Raw genomic sequence first — 12,139 nt, forward strand, 5'->3', positions numbered from 1 at the left:
CCCTATACGAAACGCCACAACTAGCTGAACTGTGTTACGTGAACTGGCGGTGTGTGACGGGCAGACCACTGTGTGCCTCGTAGCCAGCGCACCAGGCCGACACGTAACCTCCCCCAATGCTGTTATGAATGTCGAACGGCCCTTCGGGAACAAGTCGACTGCCCAAAAGATAGAGACAGGCTAGCCCAGTCATGGCCTCTTATCCTCTTTTTTTCTCTCCCCCAAAAAAGAGTGAAACTTGTTAACCGACTGGGGCCACCAGGTCTACGTCAGGGGGGTGTCACTCCCAAGGGGAAGACACCGCGGAGACCACACCCTGCCCGGGGGGGGGGGGGGGGTGTATTTTGAGTGGAAATACGTCACATGGTCTTGTCAAGCCTTGTCGGAAGTATGTCATTTGGAGAAGTCCCATGGTAGGTCCTACCCTATGGGGGTGGAGTTCCTACAAACATGGTGACTGGGGCAGAGGGGCCTCTGCTCAAGGAAGATGCAGTTTACCAACAGGGAAACGAATTAGCAGAAGATATACGTTGCATGGGGTCACCTATGGGGAACCAACACATGCGGAGCACCTACCCCAGTACAGAGCTTAGTTAGCACATGTACTGAGCTGGCAGCGAGTTTCTCCGCAAACTCGTCTGCCACAGGGCTCGGAGGAAGTCATCCAGGGAACACAGTTTGTGAACATTACTGGGAGTCAACAGTGCATGTCTTCAGCCCAGGGGAGGTGAAAGGCGCTATGCACAAACGATACACCCGGCCAGCTGTCCCGGACTTACCTGCTTGTGCCTGCCACTACATGGGATGAGACCGGCTCCACCCGGAGATTGTAGAACCTCGCAAAGGTGTTGGGTGTTGCCCAGCCCGCTGCTCTGCAAATGTCTGTTAGAGAGGCGCCCCTGGTCAAGGCCCAGGAGGCCGCTACACTCCTGGTAGAGTGGGCTTGTAGCCCTGCAGGAGGCGGCACGTCCTGAGCGTGGTATGCCATTGCTATGGTGTCAATGACCCAGTGGGCGATCCTCTGCTTGGAGACAGCGCTTCCTTTACACTGTCCACCAAAGCAGACAAAGAGCTGCTCAGAGACTCTAAAGCTCTGCGTGCGATCCTAATAGCTGCGTAAAGCGTGCACCGGACACAACAACGTCAGGGCTGGGTCTGCCTCCTCCTGGGGCAGCGCTTGCAGGTTCACCACCTGATCCCTAAATGGGGTCGTGGGAACCTTGGGCACATAGCCCGGTCGGGGTCTCAGGATCACGTGAGAGTAGCCCGGACCGAACTCCAGGCACGTTTCGCTGACAGAGAACGCTTGCAGGTCTCCTACCCTCTTGATGGAAGTGAGCGCAGTCAGGAGGGCAGTCTTTAAAGAGAGTGCCTTAAGCTCAGCTGACTATAGGGCTCAAAGGGGGCTCCCCGTAGACCCTGAAGAACTACAGAGAGGTCCCATGAGAGTCCCGAGAGTGCCGAGAGTGAGCTTGGATTAGCCAGTCGTCGAGATAGTTGAGGATGCGAATGCCCACTTCCCTTAACGGGGCAAGGGCTGCCTCTGTGACCTTCGTGAAGACGCGAGGGGATAAGGACAGGCCGAAAGGGAGGACCTTGTACTGATACACCCGACCCTCGGATGCAAACCGCAGGAAGGGTCTGTGTCGAGGTAGAATCACCGCAGGAGGACGCCCTTGGCGACGAGCAGACGGGGTGCAGAATCTTGAGCCGCGCCGCAGCAGGATGTGTTGGATAGCTTCTGTCTGCTGCTTCACCACCGAGAACTGCTGAGCAAAGTCCTCGATGGTGTCACCGAACAGGCCAACCTGGGAAATGGGGGCACCAAGGAACCGTGCCTTGTCAGCCTCTCCCATCTCGATCAGGTTGAGCCAAAGGTGGCGCTCTTGGGCCACCAAGGTGGACATCGCCTGCCCGAGAGACTGCGCCGTGATCTCTCTGGGCGAGGTCGGTCGTCGAGCGCAGTTACTGCATCAATCCCGGGGCGGAACTACCCTCGTGCAGTTCCTTTAGTGCCTTGGCATGGTGGACTTGCAGGAGAGCCATGGCGTGCAGAGCGGAGGCGGCTTGTCCAGCGGCACCGTAGGCCTTGGCCGTCAGGGACAACGTAAACCTACAGGCCTTGGACGGGAGCTTCGGGTGCCCGCACCAGGTGGCGGCGCTCTGCCTTATCCACTGGGGGGATCGCCGAATACCGCTTGGCCGCCCCACCATCGAGGGTAGTGAGGGCGGGGGAGCTGAAAGATCGGGACCAGGCAGTAAAAGGTGCCTCCCACGACTTTGGGCGTGACCAACATGACCAAGGCAATGTTGCCACGGTCATGTTCTCGCAATGAGTACATGACCCATCCACGAACGCTGTCTCCGTGTGGGCAGCGCCCAGACACGAAAGACAGCAATCGTGACCGTCAGAAGGCGAGATATAATGACCGCAACCAGGAATAACACACAAACGGAAGGGCATCTTTAAAAAGACGTTCCGTGTGTGGTGGTCTTTTAGAGAAATATATTCTTTTTTAGAATATACTCTTTTATTTCTGCCGAAGCACCCAGGGGCATTCTCTGCAGGTATCTGAATGTAATATATATATACACAGTTGTGCTCAAACGTTTGCATACTCTGGCAGAAATTGTGAAATTTTGGCATTGATTTTGAAAATATTACTGATCATGCAAAAAAAAAAACTGTCTATTATTTAAGGATAGTGATCATATGAAGCCATTTATTATCACATAGTTGTTTGGCTCCTTTTTAAATCATAATGGTAACAGAAATCACCCAAATAGCTCTGATCAAAAGTTTACATACCTTTGAATGTTTGGCCTTGGTACAGACACACAAGGTGACACACACAGGTATAACGGTAGAAGATCCCTCGTAGCCCAGTTCTTTGATTGTCTTTGGGCCCCCAATGTCCTCATCCTTGCCCAGTTATTAAGAGACTTTATTGACTGTTTATGATTTATGATTTTTTATTTTTTTATTTTACAATGTACTATTGCTGCCGACTTGGAAATGTATAATAACTATTCCAAAAAATGTGCAATTCTTACACAATGTCATTAGTCCGAATGGTTATGAAACAGTTATTAATGTCCGGACTTTTGGTGGGATGGAAATGTTGAGACCGGACCTCTTGGAACTTTAATTAAATACTCCTGGTGTATACAGTTATTGCTGCTACAAATTTAACAAAACATTTTTTTTAGATATTACTTAACCAAGGTAGAGCCGACTTTTGGATAATCCAGTTAATACTTTAAAATGAAAAGTACTTAATCTCATTTGATTTTCTCTTATTATTCAGAAGTTGATGGACACAACTCAAATTGGATGAGCCACACTTGAAGCCATTGCAAAATAGCCAATCTGTGCACACCTATGACTGCACATCAGTTGCATTATATATTAACGAGTGCGTTTACATGCACAGCAATATGCTGAATGCTTATGCTATTAAAATCAGTTTGTTCAAAAAAACAACAACCCAAGAAACTGAAAGTTTTTAAATCATCAAAATATTCTCTGCTTTTAATGTCAAAACATAAACAGTCAGTAATCCACACAATACTTGCGCACATTGGATAAGCTGGTAAGAACGCCATGCAAAAATCCATGTGTGTTTATCAGTTTGTCCTTAAACCATTTATGGCCTTAACCCGAGAAAGGAAAGCCGTTTAAATGAATAGTTCACCCAAAAACGATAATTTTCTCATATTTACTCACCCTTGTGCCATCTCAAACTTGTATGATTTTCTTTTTTCTGTGGAACACAAAGCTATTTTCAAGGATATATGATGTGTATACATCCATACAATGCAAGTCAGTGGGGCCCACATCCATCAAACTCCATAAAAGATATAAAGGCAGCATAAAGGTAATCCAATCGACTCGATAAGACTCGGAAAAAGGCAGTGGTGTAGTAGTGTCTGAAGAGGTGGGCATACTGTGAATTTATGAAGGGGTATTCATAAATTCACACACACACACAAAACATGCATCTGGTCTCTAAAATTCATATATTTACATTTATATACAGTATATATGTATAATGTGTAAAAAACAAATTTTTTTTTCAATTAAATATTGTAATTATGATTGTAATTGTAATTATAGTCCCACATGAATTTACAAAATGTATATCAGGGTAACTTTCTTGCTGGCATGGTGTACAGAACAACTAAGAACCATGGTATGGTAACTTGATGTTAAATATGTATTTAAATGTATAGGTCTTATTAATGTTCCTTTCATTAGGCTACTACAAAATTTACTCTAATTAATAAACTAATACATACATAATACCCAATAAACTGTTAATCACTGTATAGCTAATATGTGTGTAGTAATGTTCATGTTAACACATTGTGTTATTTTTTATTTGCGTAATATCTATAAAAATGTGCTTTTCTGGGTATAGTGAATTTTTTTTTCCAACTAAGAAATATAAATTTAAATGATTTGATATCATGAGAAAAAGGTAACACTGACAGCAGTAAAAGGCAAAAAAAAAAAAAAAAAGAAAGAAAAACAAAAGACATTTGATATAATTACTGGACACAGTTGCCCAGCATCTGCAAAGAGCATCAAAAACTAGTGCGGGTGCAATAACATGCAGTATTTTCACAAAGTCTAATTGCATAAGTTACATTTAAATGTATATATGTATATTTACGTTTAGCAGGGAAATAAATATACAGTGCAAATTATGGTTACTCCAGGGTTGCTTGTGCATCAGCATTAGATGGAAATGTCCCACCCCTTACTGAAACGGAAAATATTATTGGTTAACAAATATCCAATCGCATCCCAAATGAACATTCTGATTGATGGATCAGCTTAGTAGGACTGTCTGTCTTGTCTGTGCCATCAGTTGCTGTACGCTTTTTAAAATAATAATAATTAAAAAAAAACACAATTCACTCAACGGTGCTGCGGCATCGTGTTATTAGATTGAAAAATGTCCATTTTGGTTTCTCACCCAAAACCGATTGTATCACATTAAACCACTCGAGTCGTATGGACTACCTTTTAGATGCCTTTATGTCCTTTTTGGAGCTTGAAATTTTGGACCCCATTGTATGGAAATAAACACCATATCTCATTCAAATTATTTTTGTTTGTGTTTGTGCTGCAGAAAATAGAAAATCATACGACTGTAAGACAGCATGAGGGTCAGTAATGATGAAAGAATTATTTTTGGGTGAACTGTTCCTTTAAGGTGTTTATATGACCTTATTTGTTGCCGGGTTGTTAAGCATTGGTGTAAGATGGTGCATTTAAATGCGCTCATTGTGTCAAGTTGCCACACTGCTTAGACTTTATAAACAACTAAACTCTGCTTCATGTTGTGCCCAACAACACTCCTAAATAACAAGTTGACTTAACAAGTTGAATAACTTAATTTGTCCCATTCTGTATTTTCACATAACTCCATGTTTCTTTGTCTCTCTCATGTGTAAATAACACACACTGATAGATTTGCAAATATCTGAAATGCTATAAATGGTGTTGCAAAATCTCTGCCAGTTTTCTACCTTTGCATGGTATATGCTGTCATAACATCCAGCCTTCATACTGGATTTTTGAGAGTCAAAGGACATCTTAAAGACAATATTTCAGCTGTAATCCAAGTCAATTTATAGCCGCATGTAACCACTGAATATAAGTCAGCAATGCCAGTAAGCACAAGAACTATAAAAAAAAACAAATACCAGAACCATATCAGTATAACTTGAGGAAGGAACTGGTTCTTGAATGAGGTCTTCTGAAGTATGCAAGGATAACTTAGTCTTGAGTTTAACCATCAAAGTAATGATATAACTACAGGCAAAGAAAGAAACAAAGGTCTACCCGCTTTGTCCACTTAGCAGTATATGTGGGTGGGAGTAATTGTGGTTTACTGTGGGTTGGGCCTCTTTGAAGGCACCATCTGTGAAGGGGTTCCTTAAAATAATTGCCTCTTAATTATATGTTTTTGTGGAACTGACAGAATCCTAAAGCATGACATCAGAGTTACTTTAGGAGGCATTTCAGGACCAAAACACACCTTAATGGTATGAGGCAAAATGCACACATGGTTGTACAAACAAAAGCATGAAGGTTCAACACTATATGAAAGAAATAAACTTCTATAAGAAGTGGAGTCCAAATATCTGTGACCACACTGAAAATGTGGGATTTGAAATTGTATTTAAACTTGGAAATAAACAAAAATTGTAAGAAAAGTTATGTAAAATGTACAAGAAACATTTGCATTTTTTCTATGTCACTGAACAAATGTAAGCAAATTTGTGTCACTGACTATGTTAACTCCTATACTGTATGTGAAAGGTGAGGTCAGATTTCCTTGATTCCACTGATGCACGCCAGGTTCTCAAATCATGCTGGGATAACATGGATCATCAAGATTTGCACAAACCTGTGGAGTCCATGCCATCCTGAGTGCATGTTGCAATTTAAGTTAAATCGGGGAAAACCAAACACAAACACGTTTTTAAATTAATGCAACTTTTCACTCAAATTGTTATGCTGATAATATAATTTGCAATAATAAAAAATAAAAAATTTAAAAAAAAAAAGCCAAATAGAAGCATTTTCTCTAGTGGTCTCAGAATTTTGGACAAGTCTATACATAAGAAATCCAATTAAATAAATAAACAATTAAAAGCAACGTGTCAGATTAGAACTTCAAAAGGCTTAAAATGTGTTGCCAAGTGAAGGACATAAACAATTAAAGCATTTTAACTTACATTTGATGCATATATTTTAACATTTTCAGCTTAAAACAATAGTCTGGGTTCAATACAAGTTAAACTCAAATCGACAGCATTTGTGGCATAATGTTGATTACCACAAAATATAATTTTGACTCGTCCCTCCTTTTCAGCAAAAATTGAGGTTACAGTGAGGCACTTACAATGGAAGAGAATGGACCGATTTTTGGAGGGTTTAAAGGTAGAAATGTGAAGCTTATAATTTTATAAAAGAAGAATTAATTCTTCCGTTAAAATTTGTGTACTTTATGAGCTGTAAAATTGGAATTACAGGGATTATGGCATTACGTTGTCATGGCAATGAAGTTGTAAAATTGGATATAATTTTACCCAGAAAAGGTTAATAGGCAATTTTATCACACTAAAATCATGTTAACATGCATCCTGTTTACATCTTGTAGCTAAACGATTGAAACTGTGAGTATTTTAATGTTTATGGATTGGCCCCTATCACTTCCATTGCAAGCACCTCACTAGAAGATTTTTGCTATGCGGAATGCATAAATATTTTGGGGGGGGTAATCAACATTATGCCACAAATGCTGTCGATCGAGCTTAACTTGTATTGAACCCGGAATATTCTTTTAACTTTTCAGCAGAGTGCAGTATTTTGAGGTGTAAAACTGAATCCACCAAAGACGGCCTTTAAAATAGCATGACAACATGCAATGTGAACATATTGCTTTAAATAAGTTTGCAAGCACCCAAGCTTTCCAATACTGCTTCCCTCCAGTCGACCTCTCACCCCGCTAAGGCAGACGCCATTGATTTTACACCTATAGGCTACGGGGAAGCTATGTGCATAAAGCATTTCTCTCACACCTGACTGATTTGGAGGCAGTTTGTCTGTTCAATGGAAAGTCATTAAATTGACTGATGAGTTTAAGAGTTGGGTTTTCATATACAGCCTTGGTTTAGAGCACTGGCATCCTTGAATATAAAATGCCGGTTGCATGTCAATTGATATTCTTTCAGATCTGTGCGCTTTGTGCTTTGAGGGATGTGTGTTTCAAGAGCGGTCTTGAAATGGGCTGAAGAATACTAATAGAAATATACCAGGTTCAATACAAGTTAAGCTCAATCGACAGCATTTTGTGGTATAATATTGATTTCCACAAAACATAATTTTGACTAGTCCCTCCTTTTCTTTAAAAAAATGCAAAAATCTTGGTTCCAGTGAGGCACATACAATGGAAATGAAAGGGGCCAATTTGTAAATATTCAAATACTCACAGTTTCAAAAGTTTAGCTACAAGATGTAGACAATAAGCGTATTAACATAGTTTTAGTGTGATAAAAATGCTTATTATATCCAATTTTACAACTTCATTGCCACAGTGATGTAATGCCATAAACCCTGTAATTCCAATTTACAGCTCATAAAATACACAAGTTTTAACAGAATTAATTCTTCTTCTTTTATAAAATTATAAGCTTCACATTTCTTCCTTTAAACCCTCCAAAAATTGGCCCCATTTACTTCCATTGTAAGTGCCTCAATGTAACCTTGATTTTTGCTGAAAAGGAGGGATGAGTCAAAATAATTTTTTGTTGTACAGTACTACAGTAAGGCACTTACAATGGAAGTGAATGGGGTCAGTCCATAAATGCTAAAATATACATAATTTTAAATTATCGTCACAAGATGTAAACAATAGACATGTTAACGATTTTAGTGTGATAAAATAGCATACCTTGGCTGCGTTTCCCAAAAGCATTGGCGCCAATGTTTTCTACGTTCAACTTAAGATTGCATTGCTTTTGGAAAATGCAGCTCTTATCTGTGTGAAGTTATATCCAGTACTGCAACTTCATTGTCATGACAACACAACCCTGTAATCCCAGTACTGGATAAAACTTCACACATATATGGTTAGTAAGCAGTTTCATTACACTAAAATCATATTAACATGTCTATTGTTTACATCTTGTTGCTAAACTATTGAAACAATCTGCATTTGGCAGATGCTTTTATCCAAAGCAACTTACTATTACAGGGACAATCCTCCTGGAGCAACCTGGAGTTAAGTGCCTTGCTCAAGGACACAATGGTGGTGGCTGTGGGGATCAAACCAACAACCTTCTGCTTACCAGTTCAGTGCTTTAGTCCACTACACCACCACCACTCCATATTTTAGCATTTATGAACTGTCCCATTCACTTCCATTGTAAGTGTCTTACTATAACCACATTTTTTGTTGAACAAGAGGCGAGTCAAAATTACTTTTGTGGTAATCAACACTATGCCATGAATGCTATTGATTGATCTTAAACCCAGAATATTCCTTTAAGAAATCATTCTATGTAGCTTTAGAGGTTCCTAATTCATGAGACAGTTCCTGTCAAGGTAAAACAAAGATGAGTGCTCTGATTGGTAAGTGCACAGGAAGTGATCCACAGTAAATGCTATTTAAAACATTATTTAATGACATCATCTAAAATTCAAATGGGTGAAATCAGATAGAGTTGGTTCACAGTTCACATTAGGTCTTCACTTAAAGGTAAATTGTCTAATTTCCATGCCACAAGTACCAGTAAACATAATTGCAAATTGCAAACAGGTCTTCCAATCTGCCATTAAACAAACAGATCAGAAAAAAATGATCACATTAAAGCATGTAAACACCCACCATCTGATGAGGTTACATATATTTTCCATGTGAATTTATTTAAAAGTCTATTACATGCAATTTTTGACTGCAAAACTCTCAAGTAGACGTGCCAAAAACATCAAGGACAGCACTGGGTTCTATAATAAAAGAAGGCATGCCATTAACACACCTTGCATTAATGTAATCCATCTGCAGTGTTTGTAAGGCCAAAAATAGGATGTCTAGTGAATTAGTGACACCAAGAAGAGCATCAATGAAGTGTGCATTTTCTGGTTGTGGTCAGTACTATCCAACTGCTCAGGGCAATTGTGATGCCCCTGAGACTTGCCCCATTGTGTCCCTGCCTTTTACAAAACCAGCCCCGCATTTATGCAGGACAGCCACTGATTAAAACTCTGGTGCCTGCAGCTTTGAAATCTGAAAACACTGGTGCACAATGGCAGCTATTGTAAGCTGCTTTTCCTTCTCTTAATTCTAGGTGACAAAAAGGGTGTCAGGACAGCTAGAACAAAAAAAAGAAAAAAATACTCCAGCCCATCTGGAGAGTTAACATTATATATAATGACCCAAAAGACAGAGACGGCCATTCTGTTGAAAAGGTTACATTTGAAAAGGCTACTTTGATATTTCGTATGCATTATGCAGTCAATTAATTTGTATCAAGTCATCAGCTTGCTAATTTAGTCTTCAGTTTTTGTGCGCTGCACCTTAACAAGGCCTCGAAATGTGGACAATGCCCTTAAAACAATATAAAGTAATATGTTAAAACCACTTAAAAGGATAGTTCGCCCCATAATGAACATTCTGTCTCCATTTACTCACTCTCGTGTTGTTCCAAACCTGTCTGACTTTTTTCTTCTGTGGAACACAAAAGCAAATGTAAGCCTATGTCACCATTCACTTTCATTGCATCTTTTTTTCCATACAATGAAAGTGAATGGTGACTGAGGCTTGCATTCTGCCAAGGGCGTAGATTTGGCTTGAACATTGGGGGGGTTGCAGCGTGAAGCATTTACATGTTTCCATTGATCATGGTATAAGTAATGGGGGGTTGTACCTGCTTGTTTTGATTATTGGGAGGTATGTATCCCTCCCAATCAAAACTAAGTAATCATCAGACTATAACAATAAAATATAATACACTAAATTCTAATAATAATAACTAGGCTATAACACTAACAAAATTACTGTTGACAAACAAAGTCAATTATGGCAAAGTGGAATGTTTACATATGAAGACCTGAAACAAGATTTGGCCATTTATCTGCAGACTTGATATTAAGGACCCGATAACCGATCATTGGTCAAACCGATTATTGTTCTATCCCTACATATTTATATATGTAAATAACCCAAACCGATCAAAAACCATTAGAAGAATGCATCAAGAATGGTTCAATCGAAATAGCATGACAGAACATTAACCCCTGCACTAAAAGTTGGTAACATCCATTATCCAATCTATAGTACAATGAACACGTGTCTAGGGCAATGGTAGGACATAAAAGACAAAAAATAATGTCCTATTGCATTCAAGTCTTAAAAGACCCCATCGATAACCATTCAGCACAGTACAAGCAGGGGGGCTCACCATTGCATTCTCAAGCTGCAGTTGACAAATCCATCCAGGATTAACCATGTGGCTTTAAACATTACACTTGGCCTATCCTTGCCCATGCGTGGACGGATAACCACACATAGCTTAAAAGGCCAACCAGCATCTCATTTATTAAAACCCATGGTTTCAAATCTGTGGAATAAATCATCACCATAGTCCCCTGATGAGAGTGATGTTGTAGGGTGGGGTTCATGTTTGCCTTTTATATTGTCTCACCTGATCTGTTCTATCAGAGATGGATACCTCACTTAAGACTATCCAAAGCATTGAAAGAGTACCGTATTGCATGGACACAGATAAAGATACCCCCATGCATCAGTTTATTGCACTGATTGGTAGTCACATTTTAGCATCCCTACACTGCCTGTATGTTGGAAGCCTCTGGAGGCCATGCTTGCTGCTCCATCTTCAAGATGCAAACAACACATCTTCAACAAAGATACACAGTGAGCATGCATTAATTCCCATGCAACAAATTAAATTCTAGAAGCATACCTAAACAGCCTTTGCCTTTGCCGGACGCACAGTCAGTGTTTTGCGGGTGGGACGACTGGACAGATCCCAGTACAGTGCTGAGGGCAATGGTCAGCAGGCAGAAAAAAGACCGTTTTGGTCCGGTCCACCTTACAAGCCCACTGCCCACCAACATGATTCAATGCAACAGCAGTCTATATCTCCGCTTTGACCTGTTAAATAAAGATACCGCGTAACAAAAGAGGAGCGACCTATGGATGATGCGTTCCCTTTTAAAACGTGTTTGTGTCCCAGGAAGGCAGATCGAGCCAAGCGAGCATCACTCCGGTTAAAAACAATCGCGCATTTCGATTACAAGCACATTTGCATGGCTTTGCTGTTGTGTGTGTATTGCATTGAGCTCGTGCGTGCATCAATAACAGCTCGCGAATGTCTTTGTGTGCATCTCTTGCGTGTCTTTTTGCTGGTTTGTCAAACTCCGAGGAGACCGAACCCGACGCGCATCGATTGTTTTGCTTCGTTTATAAGTCCTTCTTCATCAGTGCCGTTTGCAGCGATTTGCAGTCCTTTCGTGTCGGGGCAATATAGCAATTCTCCTTGCCTAAAATCCCTACAACAAAGGGTCGGCACGAATGGGTTGCAGTCACGTGACTCCACA

General features: G+C 40.7%; 1 protein-coding gene across 2 annotated transcripts in view; it reads right to left on the reverse strand.

Moving 5' to 3' along the window:
- The window catches only part of LOC127432169 (tomoregulin-1-like), a 35,576-nt gene extending 23,437 nt beyond the window's left edge, over positions 1-12,139 (reverse strand). For both annotated transcript variants that reach the window (XM_051683025.1, XM_051683024.1), the window contains exon 1: positions 11,503-12,139. In XM_051683025.1, the coding sequence (XP_051538985.1) occupies positions 11,503-11,656 (154 nt within the window). In that variant the 5' untranslated portion in view covers positions 11,657-12,139. The remainder of the gene's footprint in view (positions 1-11,502) is intronic.

Source organism: Myxocyprinus asiaticus, chromosome 41 (assembly GCF_019703515.2).
Source record: "Myxocyprinus asiaticus isolate MX2 ecotype Aquarium Trade chromosome 41, UBuf_Myxa_2, whole genome shotgun sequence".
In the NCBI taxonomy this organism is placed as follows: domain Eukaryota; kingdom Metazoa; phylum Chordata; class Actinopteri; order Cypriniformes; family Catostomidae; genus Myxocyprinus; species Myxocyprinus asiaticus.